We start from the raw sequence: 27000 nt of genomic DNA, 5'->3' as shown, positions 1-27000 counted from the left end.
GTGATGAGGCTTGGGGAGCTCTGAGGAACAAAAAAATATGAAAACACTTTCCAATTTGTCTATAGGAAAGATGCAAACTCAATTGCTGGTGCCTCCTGGCACTGGCAGCCACCGCTCCATCTCCTTGCATGGGTCTCGTACCAAAGCACAGCTCAACAGGCAAAGGTTGCTGTGCTGTCACCTCAACACAGCCCTGCTGAAGGAGAAGTCCCGAAACCAGGGTGAGAGTGCTGCTCCAGCATCTGATTCTTCTGCCTTGCTTCCCTCCATCCTCACTAAAATGTCACTGATTTGGGCAGCTTTGCAAGGGGAGGAGAGTCTGAAAGAAAACTGTTTTCCGAGAGGGATCTGGCAACCTGTGGCAGTAATTTTGGTTTGGGGCTCAGGGGAGGGCATGGGGCTTTCACTGTATTTAATGGTTTCTGGAGGTGTTTTTGGGCATCTACCTCCTTTGGGTCCAGTGCAGGAGGTGTTGGCACAGAGGTGGCAGGTAGGGGATATCCTGTCTCTGGCAGAGGCAATGCCACCTGCTTTCTGTTTGAGAAGTCCTGCTCTGTCGTGTGGGCCAGGTGGAGGGGAGTGGTGGTTTTGATAATGGTATAGGGGCTGTTCCCCTCCACCACAGAGGATGGCACCCACTGGAAAGGGCACCCCTTGCCCAGCCCCACTGGCTCTGACTCACTGCCAGATAAGACAGGCACACTACCACCTGCCAGCCCATGCATGGGCAGCACACTCAAGCCCTCTGGCCAGTGTGCTTTGCCACTGGTGCTCCCTGGTTCATTTTGCTGCAGTCTGGCGAGCTCCCCCATGGATGCAGCTTTGGATACCAAGCACTTCAAGTCCGTTTTGTCAGGCAGCACTGCTCTGCAGCGCTTCCTGGCTGTCTCCTCCCCATGCTCACTCTTGGGGGAGCTGTCGTTCTGCGACACGCTGGAGAACAGCTGCGAGCTGCCCGGCTGAGGATGAGGGAGTGCATTGAGCACTTTGTTTTTGCAGAGGGAAGATTCTTGTTCTCCCACCGGCAGGGCAGTAGGATTTGGCTGCCGTATCTCACGTTCTGTAGCAGAAAGCTCAGCAGTGCTCGAATTGGGAAGAGTCAGTGATTTTTGGGGATAGAAGTCTGAGGGGTCGTGCTTGCCTGGCGCAGCAAGGGAGACTGACTTGTGGTCCACGATGACGCAGCTGGTAGTGAGAAAAGGCTGTTCTGGATGCAGGGCTGTGGTCATGAGGTGATGATTGGCCTGCATTTCACTTGCCTTCAGAAGAGATGGCAGCTGCCTGTCCCTGGTGGGCTCCATCCGACCCTCCTCTCCTGGTGGTCCTCCACCAGGAGGATAAAGGTGGGTGTCCATTGCTTCAGCTGCTTCACTGCCCTGGAGGGTAGGAGTCCTCACCTCTCCCATTTCTCCCAGCACCCTGGGATCTCTGTGGGGATGGGGCTCCCTGTCCAGGGGGTGCTCACCCACCTGGCCATTCTGGCCGTTGGCTGCTATGTTGCCCTTCACAGCTACTGGGTTGAGGGAGAGCTCCAGGCCCAGGGGTTTCCGTGGGAACTCCTCAGGCTTTGCTGCATTTGTAGCAGAGAAAACAAAACAAAACACAAACTGTACATCAGTTCATGTTTGCACCCAGCATGCCCAAACTGCAGGGAAGACAGATGCTGCACCCAGTAGGAGCCAGCCCTTCTGGGCTGCTCCAGCTCCCAGACACACCAGAGGGATACTCTGGTCCTCAGGGTACATGAGTACCACTGGCTATTCCTATTGGGCTGCCTGCCTTCCCCTCTACCCACCTGGTGGAGGAAGGTCAAATTTCATCTTGCGCAGTTCAGTCATTGACATCTGCAGTTGCTCAATGACGGCATCGTCTTCATACTGCAGGGAAGCGGCAATTTTCTCCTGCAGAAATTCCCGTAAATCTTCCAATGCCATCTTCAGCAAGCGCTCTGGGGGATGATAGAAAGGAGTAACGACAGCGGCACAGCCAAATTGCAGGCTAGCATGAGCATGAGTTGCATTGCTTTGGTTTTATCTGGGATTCTGCTGCTGTTGTCACTCTGGGGTGGGACAGCCTGAACATTTTTGCTCCTCTCCCACCTTCCCGCTGTTACTTAGAGTTACTGATACATTTACATATGTGTGGCACCTCTGGGTAGCAGCTCAGCAGTGGCAGGACAATGGTGAGGCTGGGACCTGTGCTGACCAGGATGAATGTTTTGGGCTATTTCTGGAATTTTTCATCAATACCTCAAGGAAGATGAAAAGCTCCACGAGACAGACCCCAAGCATCAGACTGAACAGCCACTGTTGGCAGCCCCCACTGCCAACCAGGGATGCCAACCTGCACCAGCCAGCAGGCAAGGATGCAGGCAAAGATGCTGATCCATGCCAGGGATGCAGGCAGGGATGCCAATCTGCACCACACATTTCTCAGGGAGGAGAGATGATCTCACAGCCAGGCTGAAACTTCTGCCTGTCTGCCAGTTTCCCAGTCTTTGCACACAAACAGGACACTTGAAGACGTATTTCTGGATAGCCTGTTCTTCATTCAACTGGAGGAAGAGCAGGATGGCTGTTTGCAGAATTTAACACATGTAATCTGATAAACCCCACTGCCCCAAAGGGTCCCAGCACGCAACATCAGCACCACTCCTGTCTCAGATTAAAGACCTAACAGGGCAACAAAGCAAGACTGTTTATGGGAGCTTATGGGAGCAGAGGGGTTCAAAGTCCCAAAGATCTTGACGTAGAAACATCACTGCCTAAATGTTACGTAAGAAAACCAGGTTTTGGTCATTTTAGAAGTATATTAATGGATTTATTTCTCCCTCTACAGCCTTTTCAGTTGAACTTCCACATAGTGCTTTCCAGACAGATGGGGTTGCTGTCTGTATTGTTCCTAACAGTGCACTGATAAAAGACGTGGCGTGCAGCATGCAGAAAGAGGCAGCTGGAAGCACTTCAGGTGGGGTTTGCTGTGCACCAAGTGCAGGATTTCAACCCCTGTGGCAACTCATTTCCTCCCTCAAGCATCAGCATGGGACTGTGCTTTTTGGGCCAGCACAGGGCACTGAGCAGGCTGGCGGTGGCCAGCAAGGCTTTCCAGGTCAGCAGCATAAGGGTGGCCCAGGATAGTGCCACCTCTTCTAGACAAGACGCACTCTGCTGGGACCTTACTTTTGTGCAGTTTGAGGATGGTGTAAGCCATGGCTGTCAGCACCCGCTCTCCTTCCAGGATGTAGATATCCCACAGCCGCAAGGTGAGAGTGAAGGGGGTCTGTTTCAAATACATAAAAAAACCCCAGGTCGTTAGCACCACACTCATTAGCATTGATTGATGGGATGATGATACAGAGGTTAGTAGCATCACTACATCCCCTTGCACCAGAACACACAACAGGGTAAGGTATTGGATTTCTAGGATTCATCTATAACACAAAAAACTATTTTATTGTGTATGGTTTTGCCTTAAAGCTAACAACCTTGGGTGGCCATGAAAGTACTTAAAAGCAAATGCAGAAAAAGGAGAAACTTTCCACACAGACACGCTACCACATGGACTCTGCATTCCCTGGATAGAGTATCATAATCTTTCAGCCTTGTGAATGCATAAAACCACTCCTGTATCCATCCAAATTACCCAATCAGATGAAGGGCTCTTTATGGGATAGGTCTGAAGGCCTAGCAGTGTTCACTAAGCAGTAAAAAAAAATCACTTATTTTCTGTCTAGAGAAGGGGTCTTCCTTATACACAGTCTTATTTCTGTCTGCTAGAAAAACCTCTGCAAGAGGTTTTCATTTGCAGACCCAATCTGACAAACAGGAGTGAACTGATATCCAAAATGATGGAGTAGCCCATCATTTCCCAGCAAGACTTAAGGCATCTCACCAACACAGAAATTAATACTAGTTCTACTGTGACATTTAAGTTCAAATATGGGATGCTGAACTTACTCTCCAGAGTTTGGCACAACTGGCTGTTGCAGATCTTTTACCACATTACTGCAGCTAAAAGGATTTTGCGTTTTATGCAGTTTTTAGTGACAGACTGCAAAGCAGCAAGTTCCCTCTCAAGGTGGAGAGGTCATTCACTGTTTTATAGGAGAGAGGGCAGCACAACATTGAGACGGGGGACACGCAGATGTTCTAAATATTAGCAAGTCCAAATCTTTTTTGTGTACAAGCACAGCTCTGCCCCTAAAAATAAAGCAGTGCTGGCTCAGAACTGGCAAATTAGGTCTGGACAAATCAGGGTAATTTTCTCACACTTTCACGTGTCTCCAGTGCCCAGCCTGCTCCTTTGCCTGCAGGTTCTGCAGTGCTGTTTATTCAGGTTTGTGCCCCCAGCTCTTCTTCTCCTATGTTGTTTCCAGAGCCAAAGTGAGGTTAATTGCCTTTGCAGCAGTGTCAGTGGAAAACAGAAAGATCTCTCCTGACTTTGAAGCTTATACTGCTGCTGCTGAGCCATCTCCCAGTGACTGCTTGTGATGAGGCAGCAGGAATTTGCTTGTCATCAGTGACATGCAGTTATTTTTAGCTTCTCCCTTATTAATTTTTCCCTTATGATAGTGTGCATAATATCCCACCTTATAAAATATTAACACCTTCTTCAAATTATTATACTTTTTCAAGAAATGAGCAGATTAACTGTCCATGCAAGCAGCAGAGCAGCAAACAACCTGCAGAGCATCCTCACCCGGTCAATGAAACACTGCAGGAACCACTTGGTCGTATAAATCCCCGTAGTCATCTGCTCCTTATCCTATGAGGAGACAGCAAGGAGAGACAGGTGTTTCACCAGGCTGGCTGCTGGAGGTTCAAGCAACTTATAAAGCTTTTGGGGAGATTGGCTGGGATGTGGGTGCAGGATCTGGCTGTGGTTTGTTTCCCAACAAACCCCCTGCTTTAAATACCAATGTTGAAGCCCTGCTTTGGCCCTTTGCCCAAAATATTCATTGAACCTGATCCTCCATGTGGCCAGACTTCAGCCACAACTTTGGAGAGAAATTTCTAGGATAAGCTTTTCTGGACTAATATCTACTCCAGGAACTCAAAACATGTCCTCCTTACAGACTACCATTCTTGTTTCCATAGCAATTCCCATGTGAGCCTCTTCAAGCATCACAAAAATTAAGACCATGTACCCCATGGGTAAATCCAGACCTGCACAGCCAAGCCAGCTTTGGTAGCACTACCTCATTTGCCTGTTATGGCTGCTGCAGGAACAGGATGGCCTGACAGGCTAAGCAAAACTCTTAAAACCCTCACCAACATCACCCTCATGTATCACTTTTCCATCATTGTCTGGCACCCAACATGGCACTCACATACAGCTTTGCTTTTTCTAGCATAGCTGATGGTATGGCATGGCTGGTGCTGGGATGCATAGCACCCTGCACGTGCACGAAGTCGACATGACCACTGCTGCAAAGCCAGCAAAGCAGTGTAGATGAGAAGAGAAGGAAGCCCATGGTATTGATGGGAAGAGAAAGAAGCCCACGGGATTGATGGCCAGCTCCAATCTTTGCTTTTGGCTGGTGCTGGGCACCTGCAAGCCTGGGGAGCCTTTGGGAGCCAGGAGGTACAAGCAGCTTTCAGAATTACTCCCATCACAGTATCACAGTATCACAGTATGTTTGGGATTGGAAGTCCCTGTCCATGTTTCCCCACCCCCATGGCTATAATTAAGTGAAAACCGTCCTTGTTCTGTTTCATTTGTAGGACCAGAGCTGTCTTGTTTGCAACACAAAGCAAGAGCTGTTGCAGATTATGACAATATAAACAGCTTTTCCTGGAGCCAGGCCACTGAACCCCTTGGGAACATAAGAAACATTCAGGAGTCTGGCCACTGAATACCAACTGTCTACAGCAAATGCAAGGGAGGACAAAAAAAAAAAGGGAGCAGGTGTTGCAAAACAGTCACCTAGACATTAGACTGCAGTTTATGTGCACATGCTCCTCCAGCCACCAAATGGGCTTGTACCATCTGCTAGAGAGAAAAATAACAGGACATGGCCAAGCAACAAAACACACAGCAAATCTTAGATGCTGCCTGTCTTTAAAAACCAGTAAAACTGTTAATGCAAGCACTTGGGGCTAATCATTACTGAATTAAGACTATAGACAGTCCAGCATCACCCTTCAGGCTTTGCAGGTGCTATAAGACCACAGCTCAGTCTTGCTGCTGTATGCAACGGCTCTGTTTGCTGCAGGCTCACAGCCTTCCTGCCTGGCTTTCCTAAGGAAGCCTTTAGATTTTAGCAGCCCCACACTTACGATAACCAGCAAGCAAATGATAACCATTCACCTCAGCAAGATTTCGGCACCCCATTTAATAAATGCTTGTGTCTTTGCAGCTGAAGGAGTCCTATGCAATTAGAAACATGATCAGTTGTACATCTGTGTGGCAGAACATTACACTACTTGCTTTAGCATTAAAATGCGTTATCAGTATGGGGAGACTGATAGCAAAGAGATACCATGTGCTTCTTCAGCTTGGGAAACAGTTTGCTTAAAATCTGCTCGTGGTGAGCTTGAAATCTCTGCAGCTTCGGGAACCCGGGAATGAAAAAACCTTAACAAGAAAAGATGAGAGAAATAAAAAATAATCGGAAAAGCTCTAGAGCAGTCACAGGGGCAGCCTGACTTTCTAGAAACTCATCCCCTGCATTTCCTGTTGAAGTTGGCTGGACCTCCCCTGCCATCCCTCCCAGAGTCCACCCTTCACCACATCCATATGGGCGACAGCACTCTCAGCACCAGCCCCAGCTGGTTCTTCTCACCCCAGACCCGCAGTGCAGACAAGCTCTCTTCCCCACCCCTGCTGGTCTGAGACTTGGCTTGGCCAAAACCTCACTGAACACAACTCGGTGCTTACCAAGGTTCACGAAAAAGGTGATAACGTTTGAACATCACAAGTTTGGGCAGTGCCCTGTAATCTAGCAGGACATGCACTGTCTGGAGCTATCAAACCATAAGGCCCTCTGCTCATAAAATAAGCCCCTGTGCATAGATCACTGTTAGCCCCACATAAGGCAAAAAGATCTTTAATGTGAAGTAAAATAATACAGCATATTTGGTGAAATTACATCTTCATAAAAACACAGGGGCATGTGGCACACTAAAAACAAAGCATTACATGATGTTCTTGGACTTCTGTGAAGTTTCTCACTAAGTTGTAACCTTGAGTTAATTGATTGCCAAGGGCAAGGCACTCCAGAGGGAAGATAGCACCTCTGTGAAAGTGTTAATTACTGAATGCCAAAGCTCAGTGCTGATAAATCACATTTTTCTCTGATGAACTTGTCTGCATCCAAGAATGAAGTTCAGCTCTGTGGTTGGGTTGCATCAGCATATAATTAAGCCTTACCAGCTTTAAACAATTATGCAAGGAGAAACGAAGCTCTACCGACCAACCTAAACAGCCTTCCTTCCTATTGCAAGAGCCTCCATCTGCATCCTGCTCCAGCCTTACCGTGCATGGCATGCCGCTGGTTGGTCAGCAGCTGGGCCAGTGCCCAAAACGCATCCTCTTCATTTAAGTACATCAGAAGAATGGCTGCGATCTGGCTCATCCCTTGGCAGTAGCTCACTTCCTGCAAGAGGCAAGAGAGGCACATGTGCTGCCACACCATCAGACCCCACCATGATGTTAAAGTTGCAGAAGCAGGTCAAGTTGATTGTGTTTCCCTCTCTCCTTTCACGGTTTGTCCTGTTTCAAGGTCTCTATCATTTATATCCAAGTTCACAGCTCCCATATACCTAGAGAATCTACCATGTAACTGACTCACATAATAGTTTGGGTTGGAATGGACCTTTGAAGATCACCTTGTCCAATGCCCCTGCCATGGGCAGGGACACCCCTCACTAGATCAGGTTGCTCAAAGATCCATCCAACCTGACCTCGAACACTTCCAATGATGGGGCACCCACAGCTTCTCTAGGCAACCTGTTCCAGTGTCTCACCACCTTCACTGTAAAAAATGTCCTCCTTATGTCCAAACCTGCCCTCTTAAACTGTTGCCCCTTGTCCTGTCACTACAGGCCCTGGTAAAAAGTCTTTCTGTCTTTCTTATAAGCCCCCTTTTATATTGAAAGGTTGCAATAAGGTTTCCCCAGAGCATTCTCTTCTCCAGGCTGGACATCCCCCACTCTCAGCCTTTCTTCATGAAAGAGGTATTCCGGCCCTCCAACCATTTTCATTTCCCTCCTCCAGATCCACTCTAGCAGGTCCTCCAGCAGGAGGTGAGGGGCTTGCAGGCAATGGCCCCCACTACACCGCTCCCCCCACCAGCCCCATTTAAGCCTGGAGTGTGAGGGACAGAAACCCCAACATAAGAGGTACCTGCAGCTACCTCAAGCAATAAGGGATGGGATTATAAACAGCATGTGGCTCCAATACTGTTTTGGATTCCTTCAGCCACCTGAGCACTGAAGTAATTCAAGAACAAATAAATCTGGTAAGCATTTATCTGATACGAGGGAAGGCAGAGTCTTTGTTTCCTTGATTACCCCGCTGAACATCTTGTGTGCCTTCTGGGGTAATTGTCCTCTTCTGGAGATGGAGGCAGTAGGTTCAGCTGCTAATTTAAGCTTATTCTGCCCATGCCCTTTAGCTAAAAATGACTGGTTTGCTGTAATAAATCAGTGTTTTCAACAAGGATGCCATTCAGTGTATGACAAGAAATCAGAAACATGATGGACTTGAGCCAGGAGGCTAATTTTGCTGGAAAGCCATAGGGCAATCCCTTGTTTTTTGCTGACACTTGCCCAAACCGCATCTGCCAGATGTCACTTACCAGGTGACAAAATGAATAAGGGAATGAAACAACTGTGCAAGAGTCTCGTGCTGCCTGCGTGTCTTGCAGCTATCTGTACAAACAAGTATTAGGACTTAAAATTGGAATGACCACTGGCTAAATGTGGGTGTAAGTATATATATACACACACAAACATACATGTATACACATATATATAAAGCTTTAAAAAATATTTATATATAAAGCACAATGCTATTCACTTTAACTGGACTAACTACTTACGGTGTTATAAACTGAGTATGCTGACAGGACATGGAAGAGTGCCTGTTGCCTGGGGAGAAAGAAGGATATTAAAACACCTGAGTGTGAGGTCTCCAGCTTCATGTGCATACCAACATATATGCACTGAGAGCAAAGGCTCTGAAAACACCCAGCCAACTGGTACTTATGCCTTTTGCAAAATGCAGGGCACACAGAAAGCACCTTGATTGGCACATGGGATGGGACCTCTTCCTTCAGAGGGGAATCACCAGCGGCCCCACAGAGCAGGGCCAGACAAGCCTGCTCCATCAGCAGGTCTCCTAGAGAAACATGCATGTACCCATATGCATTGTGTTCAACACACCCACTCTTCAGGTTTGTAGTGGAAGTGGGTTTTCAATAGACTTGCCCCCAGGCATCAAGTGTTACACATCCTGGGGGAAAGCACTGCCACCATTTTACTAGCAGGTTCCTTTCTCCCTTCCCTTCTTACTATAGGAGTTATAACGATCTAGATACACGGTGCAATCTTCCTCACAGATTATATGTCTGTGTAGGGCAGCCAGGTATGACTAACTCAAGTGAAAAAGCCACTTCATCAAGCCTCTCCAACCCCATCTGTTGTGAAGGCTACATACACCTCATACCACCCAGCTCCCAACAGACCCACGTCATCATTCCAGCCATTCCAAACCAAGACTTCTGCAACTTCAACCCTACCACCCTGGGGGATGAGACACCACAACAGGTGGATGCATGACTCAAGAACTGGGGCTGAATGTGGTCCAGTGTCGACCTGTCTGAAGAGAGAATCAGCAGCCCAACATCTGTGGGTTGTAGTACGTGCTGATGGTTTGTGGAGCAGGCAGAGATGGCTTTGCTCTATTGTGAGCTGCTCTGAAACAGGGGGCTGGTGGCCATCCCAAGCCAGCGGGCTGCTGGCAATCCCATCCAGCTCATCCTATGCCTACCCACCAGTACCGATGCCCATGCAGCCACGCGAAGCCTCCCATACTCACTTCACTCCATAGCGATCCCGAAACATTATGTGGTTTCGGAAGGTGCGGTTAACATCCAAATCTATCTGCTTGATTTCTGATGAAAAGCTCTTTGCTTGTTCTTTCATTTGCTGGAAGGGAGAGGGGCAGACAAGAGGAAGGAATCAGACACCATCTCAGCCCACACCTTTCTCCATGCAGTGAGAAGCCATGCTTCCTAACAGCAGGAGTGACAGATTCTGAGCTGCACAGAGCTATTGCAGACTGACTCGGGGACACTGCCATCTTACAGTGAGCAATGCTCTGCACCCTAGAGGTGAATCCCTGGCCCCTTGGCTGTGCTGCTGGCCCAGGGAGAAGGGGACAGCCCCACACTCACACGCAATGGTGGCAACCCAGCCTTCACCCATTGGAAGATCCAATGCAGACACTGAGTTTTCAGAATCTGAAACCTTTACAATTAAATTCCACTTTGATTTCTTTTGATTTCTTTGTGGTACTCAGCCTGGCTATCATAAAGCATCGAGACCTCTGTTAGTGCTTAAGGAATGACACACTTCTATAACCAACACATAAGCACTGAGTCCCTGAGCTTTTCAGGGGCTCAGTCATGATAAAGTTGAAATCATTGCAATGGACTCTGTGAAGTGATGTCCAACTACTACTTCCCCTGCAGAAGAAAATCATCTTAGGTTTAAGGAGTTTCCACTCAAAAAGCAATTCTGGTGTATTCCTTTGGAGTGGTGCAAATTTTAAGGAACTGGCACAGTCCAAAACAGAAACTGAACTCAAACCCAAGAATCCTCATGTCCCCCCTATGCTGGCTAATCATTTAAGGCAACATCACACAGCTAAAGGACTGAAGTCCACAAAAAAAAAAACCAAAAAAACAACCAACAACCAAAAACTAACCAAACAAAAAAAACATTAAATTCAACCCAAGGCTAAGCCTATCTCAATAAATGGCATACTGGGAGCCCCAAGCACAAGATGCTTCATGGATGAATCACACTGCAGTCCTGTTCATAACCCACTGTTCAGCCCTGTGCACGCAGGCAAGGACCATTATGCTATTGCCAAGCATCTCATCTCACAGCCTTCAGGTATCTCCAGCAATCATGCAATTGCCTTCTTCTTTAATATCTCTGGAGTTAATTGCATTAATAAAATACATTTTGTGACTGTCTTCAGGTAGCCTGAGATCCACCTGCAGGTTAGAGGCAGCAGAAATGAGCAGCAAGACCAGCTTGCCTGAAGCCCAGGGTGAAGACCCCTCCTTGCTCAGACAGGAGACAGAAAATATCACATCTGACAGATACTTAATTGTCTGTTCCAGCAGCTCCCATCCTACGAATACTTGTCAGCCTGATACAAGGTGCCTCCAGGCTGTTGTTGACCTCCCACAGTGGCCACATCATCTCTGGGGAACATCAAAAGGTCATTAGCACCCAGATGTGTCCAGTACAGCCAATGCTCAGGACAGTCACAGCATTTTGGGACTATTAACTCCAACCTTGAAAGCAAGTGTATGGAGGTGCAACAACGCAGGGCTACCTTGAAATATTGCTGCACAAGACAAGGGAAGATAAAAGCAATGGTGGAATGAAGAACTGATGAACATAATTTTCGTGATGTAAACCCTGTGCTCTCTGCATTCTATGTCTCCTTGCCCTCTATAAAGCAAGCAGACAACCTGAGACTCATATGCACCAAGGTTTTCCCTGTCAGAACAACACAGAAGTCTCCCAGACTGTAAAAAAAACAACTACCTTGTTTGTTTTTTTTTAAAGCACTGCAGTTAAGTTGCACAGCAGCTTGTCACCTCGTTGTAGCCAGCAGGCTTTATTAATTCTGCAGATGGTAAGCCCAGGACAGCTTGTTGTCCTTTTTTTCCCTTGTTTAAGTAACCTGGGGGCTCCACAGATGCTCTGTTGAGCTCATCAGCACTGTGAGCCCTGCAGGGTGGCAGCAGAGCAGAGGCTGGGAAGCTGGAGGTTCGATCCCAGAGACTTTTTACAAAGCAGCGGGTAAAAGCCCAGACGTCTCTGCTCCACCCCATGGTCAGCACATTTCCCCTACCGCTTTCTGAGCTCTCCTCAACCCCTCTTGATTGTGGCTATATTTAGAAAACCTCAGGAAGGCAGAAAGCTGTGCTGCCATTCAGAAAGATCTGGACAGGCTGGAGGACTGGGCAGGGAAGAACATGATGAAATTCACCAGAGGCAAGAATAGGGTCCTACACTTAGGAAAGAACAATCCCAGGCACCAGCACAGGTTAGGGGCTGACCTGCTGGAAAGCAGCACTACAGAGAAGGACCTAGGAGTCCTGGTCGAGAACAGGTTGACCATGAGCCAGCAATGTGCCCCTGTGGGCAAGAAGGCCAATGGTATCCTGGAGTGCATTAATAAGAATGTGATCAGCAGGTTGAGGGAGGTTGTCCTCCCCCTCTACTCTGCTCTGGTGAGGCCACATCTGGAGTACTGCATCCAGTTCTGGGCTCCGCAGTTTAAGAAGGACAAGGAATTACTGGAGAGAGTCCAGCAGTGTGCTACAAGGAGGGGTCTGGAGCATCTTTTTTACAAGGAAAAGCTGAGAGAGCTGGGCCTGTTCAGTCTGGAGAAGGCTGAGAGAGGACCTTATTTATGCTTATAAATATCACAAGGGTGGGTGTCAAGAGGCTGGAGCCAGACTCTTTTCAGTGGTGCCCAACAACAGGATGAGGGGCAATAGGCACAGATTGAAATACACGAGGTTTCATCTGAATATGAGGAGAAAATTCTTTCCTTTGAGGGTGACAAAGCACTTGGAACAGGCTGCCCAGAGAGGCTGTGGAGTCTCCTTCTCTGGAGACATTCAAAACCCACCTGGACGTGATCCTGTGCAACCTGCTTCGGGTGACCCTGCTTTAGCAGGTGTTTTGAACTAGATGATCTTCAGGGGTACCTTCCAACCCAACCATTCTGTGATTCACATTGAAATCAAGTGTTAGCATGTTCTATCATAGTCTTCAGGCTTCTGCAGCATCAGGGACAACTGAGCTGCCATAGCCTTGAGGAAGACTTGGAGACTTGCATGGAGAGGACTTGGAGGACAACTGGGATAAGATAAAGCACTATGGAAGCAGCAGGACCAGGATTTTTAATTGCATCACTCCAGAGGCAATCTGGACATGGGAAGCAAGGTATCCCACTTGGCTGAAAAAGTAGCTCCTCTGCTAGCTCAGGGTACAATATCTGTACAGAGGGAGTGGTGGGTTTAAAAAAGATAAATCACCTGGCACGTACCAGGCAGAACACTGAAAACTCAAGGCACATGAAAAAGCCTGGCTTTTGTGCCATGGTTCATGCCCCAAGGAGAAATAGGGCCTTAGGACCAGTTCCTCCAGGACACAGGGTGGGGCCTGAGGCTTGGTCCCTTGAAAAACAAAACCCCTAATCCACCACCTGCACTGAGCCTCTTCTAGAGGAAATTAGGGTAGGGCTAATTACTGCTGGCAGGTGGCACCAAAAAAGAATTAAGTTGAGCTTGTAGCTGGTTTGCATCCAGCAAAGCCTATTATCCCTGAAGCTCCTGTTTATCACAGACCCCTCTGTAGCACAGATAAATTCCTTGTAACTTTCATTTGTTTGGACTGCTTCCCTGCCTGAGCAGCACAGCTTCAAGGACGGTAGCGTGATAAAAATCTGCATGCTGGAGGAGCTTTGTTATCTCTGCCCAACCTGCCTTCCCCAAACCCCTGCACATGAATCTATCCCAGCAGCATTTCACTATTAACATCTACACTTGAACTATAATGAGCATTAGCATAATACTGTTTAATAGGAAAGGATTTTTAGAAACACCTGCTGGAAGCAGCACTTGACCTCCTGCCTCTGAAACAAAACTGTCACCACTACACCCTGATCCTCACCTGGGTACGTGATGCAAACTAAATCGTAACACAAGTTTAGAAAGTAAGTTAATTATCAACCAAGGGCTTCAACGCACTGCCTATGGAAATACACAGCATGAAGGAACCAAGATATCTGAAATAAAAAAATAACAAAATACAGCAAGCCCTGTCACTCAGGTTCTTGTTCAACATACACTACAGAAATTGCTTATTTTATATCACGGAATCTCAGCATGCAGTGCTCTGGTAGGAAGCAATGCAAAGCAGGCTTTTCTCCTGTCTGCAGAGAAACTAAGCAATTTTTAATAGAAAAAAAAAAAAAATTAATAGTTATTCTTAACAGAAACTTCCAAGATAAGTTATAAAAAGATTGAAGATGAAAGATAAAAGAAGCCACTTCAATGCTGTTCTTCCAATGCTGCTGTCAACTTCCTGTTGCACATCTCAGTTGTAAGCCAGCACCCTATGCCCAGAAATGCCCCTCAGAGCTTGCAAGACCTGCCCTCACTCCACCCTTAATTGGGTTTCTCAACTAACGACCCATTGTTAGCTAGTTTAAGGCTTCTGACCTTGCCATGTACATCAACACACCCTAAGTGAGGTTTGGGGTACTCCCATCCAGCACCTACCCATTTCAGGGTACACGTGGCTAATCTGCACCACTCCAGGGAGCCTGTGGGACTGCGAGCAGTACTTTTGCTAAGCTTCCCCTCGCTCTTCCCTGCATCCTTCCCTAAGTATGCCATAACACTGACAACATCTTTGCTCATGGCTTCCAGCAGAATAAATGTAAGCAGCGTACTAGGGAAAGCAGCTGGCTAATGTGCTAAAAGGCCCTGCCTAACATAAACACATGGATAAAGAGTTTATCCCCTTTGCATTTTCAGTCCTAATTTTGAGCCTTGCCTTCTCAGAAGTCACAGCAGTTCACATATGGGATCAAGCCCCACCACCAACACATGTTGTACGGTGCTCAGCACACTGCTACCCTGCAAGGGAGGATGCAAGGGCTGGGTGCCCCCGTCCCTTAAAGCATCCCTGTAGGAACCCCCATTTTCCTCCTGCCCACCCAGGTAGAGATGGAAATGCCTGCATCCGACATGGGTCTGACTTGCACCAGCTGGTGAAGCCCCATCAACGCAGCCTCCCCATCATCTTGCTCCTATTGTCTTTACCAGGAAGAGCCCGTACCTCATATTTTCCTTCATTCTCCTTCTTCATCTTCTCGACATCCAGCAGAAGTGACCAGACCTGGCCTCGCACCTGAAGTGGGATCCCTTTGTACACTCGCCGGCACATCTGTGGGGAGGGAAACACATGCAAAGTTAGCTGGTCCTGCTGGTGGCAGAACAGATTTGCTCCATGGTTTGCTTCTGTGGACCACCAGCCATCTGAGCAGACACCCCACCTTTCTCTGCCTGTGCTGGCACAGAGAGGGCATCTCTGATCTGACAGATAAGCCGAGCACCTGCATCCACTGAAGACACTTAGTCAAAGTCAAGCCACAACTCATGTTTTTAACCTTACTGGAAGAGCTGGACATGGACCATCCCATTTATACATGGAGATCTCTCAGGTGCTCCACAGTAGTCATATTCCATGCACGCCAGCCTGCCTTTGGACTCCTTTCCAAGGACCAGACACAGCACCCTTGGCTTTGAAGCCTTTGACATGGCTGTTCTCACCTAGATCCCAAGGAACTGGGGGAAAAATACATTTCCCCTTGGAAAGAAGTGCCCTTACTATGAGAGTCACAGGGACATGTCCACAGCAACTCTCGTGGCTTGACAAACAGCAAAGGAGACGGTAGGCTACATGGAGGTCTCTCCCCTCAACATGCAGGATACTGCTCAAACAAGAAGGGGGATTTGGCACAAACCTGCATGTGTCCCTCCTCCTACCTCCATGTGTTCACTTCATGTCACAGATACCTCTTCCCTTTTTTCTCGTCATAAAGGCCTCTCTCTCTACAGAGACCATTAAATTTCTATGGAAAACAGAAAAAAGAGCTTTTGTTCCATCTCTGACTTCTCCCATTAAAAGAAAAAGCTTCATTAAGAAGAAAAATGCTTCATTTCTGAATATTTTCCACCCTTTCATTCATGTCACCTGTGAAACAGCTTGCAGCTGTGCTGCAAAGCCAACCATGGCACTCCTCCAGGTGATTCCAGCAGAAGGTTTAGTGGACATGGTCCTGCCATTTTGCCTTTACATATCTTACACTGAGCCAAACATCTGCTCCTGTTACCTTTCCTTTCTGATCTATCTCGCATCATCAGCTTTTTCACTTCTAGCTTGGCTTTTTAACACAAGCCTATGCACAAGGTTATAAACACCACAGCCATGACACTGCACTGTCAACCCACCTGGTCTCAGAGCCTCCAAGGGCACAGACTCATGCTCCTTGTTTTGTCACCATCTGCATGGCAGCACTGAACCTACCAAGTGCAAATGACAGCAATGACAGCTCTTGTCCCAAAGAGCTAGTACAAGACAAGACAGGAGATGGGGTTTGTGTAGACAGGCTAGGGGACAGCAAAGAAATAACGACACTATCCCAGTCAAAATAAGTATATAAAGCAGCTATGTAATAAATGCCGAGACCACCATGTAGTAATAACTGGAGTGCTGCATTAGATGGCTATAAACTCTTCAGAAGTGATAGGTGAGGATGGGGAGGAGGTGGGGTAGCCATGTATGTTAGGGAGTGTTTTGATTGTCTGGAACTTCATGAGGGTGGCGATAGGGTTGGGTGTCTATGGGTGAGAATCAAGGGGAAGGGCAACAAGGTGGACATCTTGGTGGGGGTCTGTTACAGACCACCCTATCAGGATGAAGAGGCAGACGAAATATTTCGCAGGCATCTGCGAGAAGTTTGTCGATCACTAGCCCTTGTTCTTATGGGGGACTTCAACCTACCAGCTGTCTGCTGAAAATACAGCAGAGAGGAAGCTGTCTAGGAGGCTCCTGGAGTGTGTCGAAGACAAGGTCCTGACACAGCTGGTTGGTGAGCCTACCAGGGAAGGAGCTCCACTGGATCTGTTGCTGTAAATAGAGAAGGACTCATGGGCAACGTGTCGGCTGGAGGTCACCTTGGGCATAGCGATCATGAAATGATTGAGTTTTCTATTCTTGGAGACGTTAGAAGGGTGGTCAGCAGAACTGCTACTTTGGACTTCTGAAGGGCAGACTTTGACCTGTTCAGAAGGCTGGTTGGCAAAGTCCCTTGGGAGGCAGACATGAAGGGCAAAGGAGTCCAGGAAGGCTCGTCTCTCTTCAAGAAGGTAATCTTAGAGGCCCAGGAGCAGGCTGTCCCTGTGTGCTGGAAGGTGAGCTGGCGGGGAAGAAGATCAGCCTGGCTGAATAGAGAGCTGCGGCTGGAACTTTGGAATAAAAAGAGAATTTATAACCTTTGGAAGGAGGGGCAGGCTACTCAAGAGGAATACAAGGATGCTGTGAAGTTATGCATGGAGAAAATTAGAGAGGACAAAGAGTTGTGGTGAAATGAGTCAAATCCAGTTGACAGCTGGTCATCAGTGGTATTCTCCAAGACTCAAGACTGGAGCCAGTTCTGTTTAAACTCTTTATCAATCATCTCGATGAGGGGGTTGAGTGCACCCTCAGTAAGTTTGCAGATGACACCAAATTGGGTGGGCGTGTTGATCTGCTGAAGGGTAGGAAGGCCATACAGAGGGATCTGGACCAGCTGGATTGCTGGGCTGAGGCCAACTGTATGAGGTGGAACAAGACCAAGTGCCAGGTCCTGCACTTGGGTCACAACAACCCCGGCAGCACTGCAGGCTTGGGGAAGAGTGGCTGGAAAGCTGCCTGGTGGAAAAGGATCTGTGAATGTTGGTCAACAGCCAGCTGAACATGAGCCAGCAGTGTGCCCAGGTGGCCAAAAAGGCCAACAGCATCCTGGCTTGTATCAGGAATAGTGTGGCCAGCAGGATCAGGGAAGTGATTGTGCCACTGTACTCGGTGCTGGTGAGGCCCCACCTAGAATACTTTCTTCACCATAAGAAGGACATTGAGGTACTAGAGAGAGTGCAGAGGAGGGCAACAAAGCTGATGAGGGGCCCGGAACACAAGTCGTATGAGAGCAGCTGAGGGAACTGAGGCTGTTTAGTCTAGAGAAAAGGAGGCTGAGGGGAGACCTTATTGCAACCTACAACTACCTGAAAGGAGGTTGTAGCATGGAGAGTGTTGGTCTCTTCTCCCAACTAGCAAGTGATAGGACGAGAGGAAATGGCCTCAAGTTGTGCCAGGGGAGGTTTAGATCTGATATTAGGAAAAAATTCTTCACAGAGAGGGTGGTGAAGCAGTGGAACAGGCTGCCCAGGGAAGTGGTTGAGTCATCACCCCTGGAGGTATTTAAAAGGCATTTAGGTGAGGTTCTTAGGGACATGGTTTAGTGCTAGAGTTAGGTTATGGTTGGACTCAATGATCTTGAGGGTCTCTTCCAACCGAAATGATTCTATGATGCAATTTCAGTATTTCTACTGACACAGAAAGTGTCAGTGTAATGTATCCTGATACTGTAAGCGTAATAGACATTCAACATTTAAAACTCATTCTCAGCACCTGATAAATGCTTGTTCTGCCCCAGGTGTTGCTTAGCACCAGCTCTGAAGGTCCAAAGCACAGCCAGGACCATACCCTACAGAAATCCTTTGCAAGATCCTGCTCTCCTCTCTGTACGTACCAAATAAGAGCTGCCCTCTAAAAAGTGTCTCATGACCACGACACGCTCAAGGAAGGCCACGATTCTATTCAACAGCATCCCACATTTTAAGTGGGACATCACTACATCACCATCTGCACACCCAAAGGAGCCACTCCTGCTTGTCCAAGCTCACATGAGAAGGTCTTTCTGAAGGACAGCAAAACTTTATGCCATGCTGGACAGCTTCAACTCCATGGCTGAAAGATGAACGAGACAAACACGATTCCCATTCCCTGAGAGACATTAGATCAGGATGAGAGAAGTGCAATGCATCAAGAGACAAAAAGAGATGGGGTTAGAAGAACCATGTCCCCAAAGTCGTACTGGTAAGTTGCCCATGAAAGCCTGGCTCTCACAAACACTTGTGACTTCATGAAGCAAAAGTTGAGATGAAATCAAGAAACTGAAGTATGTGCCAACTCAGATAAAACAACCAATTCAGAAAAAAAAATTTATTTCCAACAGATTAGGAGAAACTGACTGACAGCTGCCAAGGCAGAAGATGACGCTCAACTCCATGGAAGAAAATAATTTTGGTTTGAATTCCCAGAGCTGGTACTGTTGTACTTTAATGAGTGTAACGCTCACTGGCATTTATCTCTAATATCTCTAATGGTTTTATCCACATGAGAGTGTGGCAGGAACAGGGGAGTTAAAAAACATTATGAGATGGAACTGAACTGAAATACCTCCCTGTTATTTATCCAAGGGTTTTCCTCCTCCCACCACCTCCAGACATGAAAGTGATAAAACCTCAGAGCTGTGAGCCACACAGAGGAAAAATGAGCAACTTTGTTGTGAAACTTGAAGGAAAACAGGGAAGTTATCATTAAAAGTAGCACTTATGCTGAGATGAACTGATGCAGGAAGGGCAGCAGGTGATGGCAACTCCTGCTCCATTAAGAAACTCTCAAGGTCACCATCTTCTGTCTCTTATAAACCGCCCAGCCCATATAGATGGCAAGAGAGTACCTAGACTATGCCCCATGCAGACTGACAGACAGACCAACGCACTGCACAAAGAACAAACATCATCCCATTTCATAAATGGAGATGCTAGTGGTTAAAGCAATGGCCCGAGGTGCTGTGTAGAAAGGCCATGTTAGAGCCAAGGACTTAATCCACAGCATTTAAAACTTGCTCTAGGTTTTGCCATTGGATCATCTTTCCTGTTTAGGTTTTAACACACAAAGCTCATGGCACAAAGGTCATCGTCACTCTATTTCCATCTCTCCCCTTCCCATATTCTCTTTCCAGTAGATGGGATGGAGAAGACTATGGAAGTACAGACCTGAACTCCATCGTCCTCCATCAGATATCTCCTTTGAGAAGCACACAACCATATGTTGCCAGGTCTTTAATTTGAGGGCTAAAGTCACTGCCTTTAAACACAGGACATCTTTTTGCAATAGTTAAGACACTGAAGTTAAAAAGGGTTTGGGGAAGGCAGGTTGTTTTTTTAAAGCAGAATGTAACATTTCAGCCCACTTTCATATTTTGGAGTCTATTGCTGTTAGCTACTCAGCAATGTGCATGGTCCACTATGAACAGATTGCAGGACTAACACCCAAATTTTGGGTATATATGACAATTTCACTTTCAAGCCTCTCCATATACCCACTATACATCTCTAAAAGTGAGGGGAAGCCCCTCTTCATCAGTTTCTTTAGGCCTCAAAGAGTGATCCTTCTGGAGAGGAAGGACTCCTTTACTTCCTCCACCAGTAACGTACCAGGGGAGCTGAGCTGTGAAAATCTTTACCTGGAGTGGTGAGTGAAGCCTCCACTACCACCACTCTGGAGAAGAGGACTTCTTTTTTGCACCACAAAGGCAGCTGATTGATGATATGGCTGTGCAGGAGACTTGATAGCCTGAACTTTGCTGTGGATGGTTTTCTTTCCATATGGAAACTCAGCTGTTGTCCCTGCAGCTGTAGCTTTGGCTATGCTGGATGGGGTGCCAGCAGGTCTAAGAGGGCTTCAACAGCAAAGCAGAGGCATTTTAAATCTTAAAGCTGATGTGTCATGGGTGGGCATTTACATTTATCACCAGGGCTACCTTTGAGGGAGAGGAAAATTCTACTTTCCTTTCCAAAATTGCAAAAACCAGCAGCAGAAGTCACCCTGCAGCTCCCAGGGAACCTCCCTTTCTTTGCCATGGCATTTGTCATCAGGAGACCTGACTTCAGCTGACTCTGCCATGACAAGCATCTGCTGGCTCTCTCCAGCATTAACAGACTATTCACTCTTGGGGGTCTGTGTTAGTCCAATGTCAGAGCCTCGATTCTTTCTAAACCGCTTTTCTGACATGCATGGGATAAAACACCCTGCACTCCCATGACCTTAGCAGAAACAAGGCTACTGCCTTGCACAAAGACAGGCTTTGCCTAAACAACAGACATCTCTAGCTGAAGACATACCTCTCTAAAGGTCTCATCCCACAAGGCCAGCAGCAAGAAGCAGCTTGCAAATGACGCAGAGGTTATATGCTCTTCCTAGGACAGATACCTCTAGCTGAAATCTATTTATTTCAGGGCTATGATGAATAAATTATCCTGCTATTGACATGCACGCAGCATAGCCTCTTTTTTCACTGAAAAACTGTGCTACCTTAACTCTGTATATTCTTACATGGCAACAACCATTTCCTAACCTTCCCAAGCAGAGTCAGGTTGGAAATTAAACTCAGGTTTAAAATAGCAGTGAAGAGGAGACAGAGCACCTGGACCTCCATGAATTACACACTTTAGCACTTCTTTGCAGGTTTCATGCACCTTAATGCTGCAAAGTAGTGGTGGTACTTGCATGGACTCCTTTATTTTTGCAACCTTTCCCTTGTGGAAGTATAGCCAGGAAAAAGCACCATTCCATCAGTCTAACCCCATCCATGCTAGGAATTGTGCTGATGTCACTTTTTGTTGATGTTGCTACTGAAGTTAAATCAGATTGCTATTAAATGTGTCTGGAATAGAGATGGAGCCTGATCTGATGCAGTGATGAGCACAAGAAACCCCAGGGCACCACTTTAATTAAGATAATACTATTTGTTGGTCATCCTGAAACAGGTTATGCCAAGAATTATTTTAGACATAGTGAGGCCATGCTGGGCTAGGTGTAAGACACCCTCCTCTTTAGGGTTTTTTTACAGCTTTATTTCCTATAATCTATGACAGCCACAACACCCAGATTGCAACCAACAGCACAGAGGGATGCACACTGGCAGCAGGTGGGGGAACGGAAAACAAAACCTGCCACTCTCTGGCCATGGCTCATGGTGGGGGTCTGAAAAAGCTGCTTTCTCACTTGCTGACAGGTGTTTGCTTTGAGGTAGTGCCCTGGGCAGGTAACACAACCTCCCTCCTCCTACTGGCATTTCGCAACACAGAAGCTGAGACAACAACCTAAGCCCTGATCAGGTACTAAGATGCTGTAAAACACAACAGCCTGCTTGATAAGCCAAGAGTCACTTCTTCAAGCACTCGAGAAGGTCAGCTACCTGTCAGCTCCAGCATATGAACTAGGATTTGAAAAGCTGGCCCTAAAGTCCAGAAAGTCCTAGCTTGGAAAATAAGATGGCTTTCTACATCACTAGAGCAGACACAAAGTCAGGGCAGCTTCTCTGTGAAACTGCCTGGCGTTCCTGCAACAAGATTTTTTTTTCCCTCCAATGAAGCACAGTCTCTCAAAATGAACATCAAAAGAAAGGCTCTTGTCTTCAGTAAAAAGGTTTCTTATTTTGATTTGTTTGGGTTTTTTTTCTTTTTTTTGTTTCAAAGATGGCATCATCGCCTTTATTAAAATAACACAGAGCTGCTGTCTTGTGACACTCAGACTTCCATCACATCAGCAACGTGCCAAAAACCAACTTGAAGGAAACATGCAATGCAGGTGTGACAGTCTGAGTGCTCAAAGAAGGAACAAAATCAAGCCAATCCACTTTAGAAAAATCAGATCAAGGACTTTTCAACATTTACTTTAGCTAGAAAAAACCCATAACCATCTGAAGGGCATGACTGTGATCCCAGAATAAGGTCTTTGAAACATCATGTCTGAGCTGTATCCAGCTGTGGCAGCAGGAATCTCCAGGCAGCTTCCATGCTCCTGACACAAGAGCACAGGGTTTCATATCCAGCTGAAGCACACAACCTAATTTTATTATTTTTAAAGCACTTTTTTTTATGCCTCTCAGGGTCTTTGCACTTAATGCACAGACCATCCTGACTGCACTTGCACTGGTGCAAGGCTGCATGGTGTTAGGCTGAATGGGACTGAAACCAAAGCCACTCACCAGGGTCACCAGACTGCTCCTTCCATGCTTGGGGCCAAGCACTGCTTCTCCATTTGCTGAGAAGGGGGATGACCTTTTCTCTTCCCCACGCACAGGGCACATCTGTGCCGAAGAGTCATCAGCCACTTACGGGCTGCTATAAATAACATCATTTATTCCATTGCAAGAGCTCTGTGATTTTCTGATCCAAACATCCTCAAAACCTGCTTGCCAGTCTAGCCCCTCATCATCCAGCAGACCTGAGCAATGTCAGTTGCAGCACGCTTAACACACCCACTAATTATCAGGGTAAATCCAAAAGACAGACAGCAATCACTACCACTCCAAACCTCCCTCACCCTTGATCCTGTCTGTGCCCACCGGCTAACCCAGGAAAGTCAAGCTGTGCTAAAAACACTCACTGTTACCCATCCCAGATGTTCTACAGGACCTGAAGGAATTCCTTGCACTCTGCTGGAATTTGCTCTTTTACCCACAAGGCCACTAACCTCCCTTTTTGCCCATGGAGCAGCATCAATGAACAAAATAGAATCACCCTGAAGAAAACAGAAGGATTACAAAACCCAAGCCCATCTCTACCCCATTCCTGATACAAGAAAGATTTGTTTGTTTCTTTGTTTTAATAATGGACAAGACTACACCTGGTCTTTGGCGGGGTGAACCTGTTATCACTCTGGATGGCTTGGCGAAGGCGATGCTCTGCTCCATGTCCCCCCTGCGGCTATGCAGCTATTCTCTGCACAACCTTTTAACCAAGCTCAACTTTCTCTCAAGGACTCTCAGCAGGAGCTAGAAGAAATACAGCCGAACACCCCACCCCTCCTGTCAAATAAGAAGACTGCAGAGGCCAAGGTGACAAGCAGAGCAAATCAAGTATGATGCTCCTCTCCTTACCCAGCAAGGGTCCTGTCATTAGGCTCAAGGGTTTTTTGTTTCAAGAGATTTATAATACAAACAAACTACAAATATTATTTGTTAAAAACAACTCAGTTTTACAGTGGCATTTAGTGTAGATTTTATTTTGAACATCAAAGCCCAGACACAAGGTTGGTGTCCCCACCTAAGGGGCTTCTCACAGGCACAGCTATCAGCAAAACAGAGAATCTAGGAAGGATGCACCATTCCCATCTTTCTGGACACATGCTCTTTCTCTTCCTCCTTACCTTGTCACTGTTTCTGTATTTGCCCCATTTCTTCAGCATCTTTAGCCACTTATCCACACGTTCGATTTCCTGCTGTTTTTGCTGGTGCAGGTGGGAAGAAGACAAGATTAATTTAAGAAAAAAAGCCCCAGAAGATACCTCCTCAAACCACAAAATTTCATTCCCCTTAGGTTTAATCTATGCAAAGACCTTGCATCGAGGATAGGAAGAACCCACAGGTGCTTGCAGGAACTGCTACCTTCAACTCATGGCAATTAGAGCAGCACCGGTAAAAATGATGAGGCACACAATCTTACCATAGCGGCAGCATTTCCAAGAGGAGTATTCCTTGACAACAAAAATCTCTGCAGGCTCACCTAGCCTCAAATTGTATCATTGTATCAGATCAGCAGAAACAAGATGATATTTAGTTCCACATCGATCGGGACCCTAACAGAAGACATGCTCCCAGTTCAGGGGAGATGATGATGGAGATGACAGTTACCTACAACCTCCACTGCTTTCCCTACATGTGCAATCTTTTTTTCAAGCCACAGATGCTGAGCACTGTGCCAAAGGAGAGGGAAAAGCCCAAAATTGCTTTAAAAGATGCAATTTCAGTGCAGCAGAGGACATGCCTGACCCAGCAAAATAAAATCTCCAACAGCCAGGCATTGTGCAGAGTTCCCACCTCTGCACAAGCAGCAGTGACCAGTTGGCACTGGCTGCCTGCTTTGCTCTTGCTTGCACATTCTTTTACTTAAAAACCGTCCCCTCCCCCGCCAGTGTGATAAGGGTCCGATCCCCATGATGACGAAGCTAGCAACTCTCACCTTCTCTTCCAAGGCTGTCCGGGTCGGCAGCTCCTGCTCGCTGGAAAAGCAAGGGGTCACCAGTTACTCTATGGGCAAGAAAGGGTGCAGAGGACTGCAGGGTGTTGAAGCTTGGGGAACACCTCAAGCACCTGAGGAGATACAGCTTGTGCACTTCATGCCTTTCCTACAGCTGTCCTTGATGAGGCTGACACAGAAGAAACACCAGCCAAATCTCCACCACACTACAGGAGCTGCTGGGGGTAATCAAGTACTGGACATTGCTGAAAACTGTGGGCATAAAGCTCCTCTTCAATACACATATGATCAGCAATTATAAGAGGGAATGGGGGAGACTTCTGGACAGCAATTGCTTCAGACTCCTCTCCTGCACACAAAACAGCTAATATTATAACTCTTGGTTTGGATAAGGAATAAAAACAGTTCTTTTAAGCATTCTACCCAGGCACAAGGTGTGCATCTAATTCATCTGCACCTCACTTAGGATGGGCATTTCCTAAGGGAACAGAGAACGATCACATATCTTGTCTCATTTCTTCTTACACCTCCACAAATCATCAGACGCAAATGCAAGAGCCTCTCCCCCTGTAACACATCACAGGCCTCCACACAGCACAGAAGCACCAGAATGCACCTTCTGACAACAGGTTTGTGATGGGAAACCATTTCTGAGCCTTGCCTTGCAGCAGATTCAAAGCATCAGTGTTCAAACAAGTGTGGTTGAGGAAGGAGGCATATCTAGTCTTTCCTCCTGCATTTGAGATTGATCAAGCCAAGCCATGGAATTGCTTATAGGAAAGATGCTGAATCTGTCATGCTTGGTGCTGATGGATGGCCTGCACAGACACGTGGGTCACAGAAAACAGGAGAGGACAACAGGACTTACTGCAGGAATCCAAACCGGTCTGTAACTTTATACAGCGTGAAATCGGCATCTTCCCATGGGTCAATCTGAGCTCCTTCCTGCCTGCCCTGAAAGCAGAAAGGACACCTGTGAGCCGGCCTCAGCAACAGGAATGCCCCAATGCTCACATCCCACCCCCAGTGCCTGCATCCATCCCCCCCCACATGCTAGAAGGTAAAGAGCCAGGAGACTAAAACTTGCTCTAAACAGACAAATATAATGCAAGCAAGAAAAAAATGCACAAGTTCAGCATATCCAGTGTCCCTGGTGTGCCTCTGCTACAGACTAGGAAGGGCTGTACATCAGAGAAACAAGTGTTGTTGCGCATAAGCCATCCTGGTATTAAGGGAGCACTGTAGAGCAGGACCTTTCTGTATCTTGTGCTGAGCATACACAGGATCTGCAAGTAAAACTCTCAGAATGTGGCAAGAGAAGATGTGCAGGCAGAAGCAGGTAGGAAGAGCTGACACAAAGCCTGATAGCATGAAGGTTACTGGGACATTGCCTGCAGGGGGTCAAAAGTTCTTATTCAAAGCATTCCTAATCAATTAAATAGCTTCAGCCTTCGTCAGCATGTCAGGGAGAAGCACAAGGTTGGTACCTTCTCATACTTGGCAACAATCTCTGCTTTTTCCTGGGCTATTAAAGACTCTATATCTTTCTTCATGTCAGAAGCTGTAAGAAAAAAAAAAATGAAGGAAGGAAAAAGACATAAGTTAATGTGTACTCAGCACAGGAAATACTTTAGAAAAGTGCTAATAGAAAAAAAAAAAAAAACCTTTGCTGACAATTTTAGCTTCCAGTTGTATCCCATAGCTAAAATTAGGCTGAGGTTTAAAAGCCCGTGTACAAAGAGTGCACAGAGCTTGCCTATACACAGCAAGACTGCCAGCTCCCTGCTCTCTGCACAAGGACACAACTGAATTTGAGCAAGAGGGAGTCTTGTCTGTTGGAAGACATTGTGCCGTGCCTCTGTTCTTAAGCACACGTGAGCCTGTATGAAAGACATCGTGCTTTTAAATTGAGATATGCAAACCAGCCACAGAGCCTTTGCATTGCACAGGTCGTGTGCTAGCTGAGTGCTGCACAGCATAGTCTTTGCATGGATGACAGCAAACCACCACACTCTTGCCCTCTGCAGTGGATTTGAAGCCATGAGATGCTCTGTAGGGGGGACATCTGAAGGCAGATTTAT

General features: G+C 46.9%; 1 protein-coding gene across 1 annotated transcript; it reads right to left on the bottom strand.

Moving 5' to 3' along the window:
* Positions 1-275: 275 nt before the first annotated feature.
* LOC308041359 (USP6 N-terminal-like protein) lies at positions 276-26682 on the bottom strand (the record flags this gene model as incomplete). Its single annotated transcript, XM_080345976.1, has 13 exons — positions 26407-26682; positions 25788-25873; positions 24902-24941; positions 24090-24170; positions 15105-15212; positions 10042-10151; positions 9044-9092; positions 7477-7597; positions 6482-6576; positions 4699-4764; positions 3180-3279; positions 1796-1948; positions 276-1570 (listed from the first exon to the last, which is right to left on the bottom strand). The coding sequence occupies exons 1-13, from the start codon at positions 26470-26472 to the stop codon at positions 276-278; spliced, it is 2370 nt and encodes a 789-aa protein (XP_080202102.1). The 5' UTR covers positions 26473-26682.
* Positions 26683-27000: the final 318 nt, after the last annotated feature.

The sequence above is a fragment of the Nesoenas mayeri genome, assembly GCF_963082525.1.
Source record: "Nesoenas mayeri genome assembly, chromosome: 5".
NCBI classification, from domain to species: Eukaryota; Metazoa; Chordata; class Aves; order Columbiformes; family Columbidae; genus Nesoenas; species Nesoenas mayeri.
This window is presented reverse-complemented; position numbering and strand designations above follow the sequence as displayed.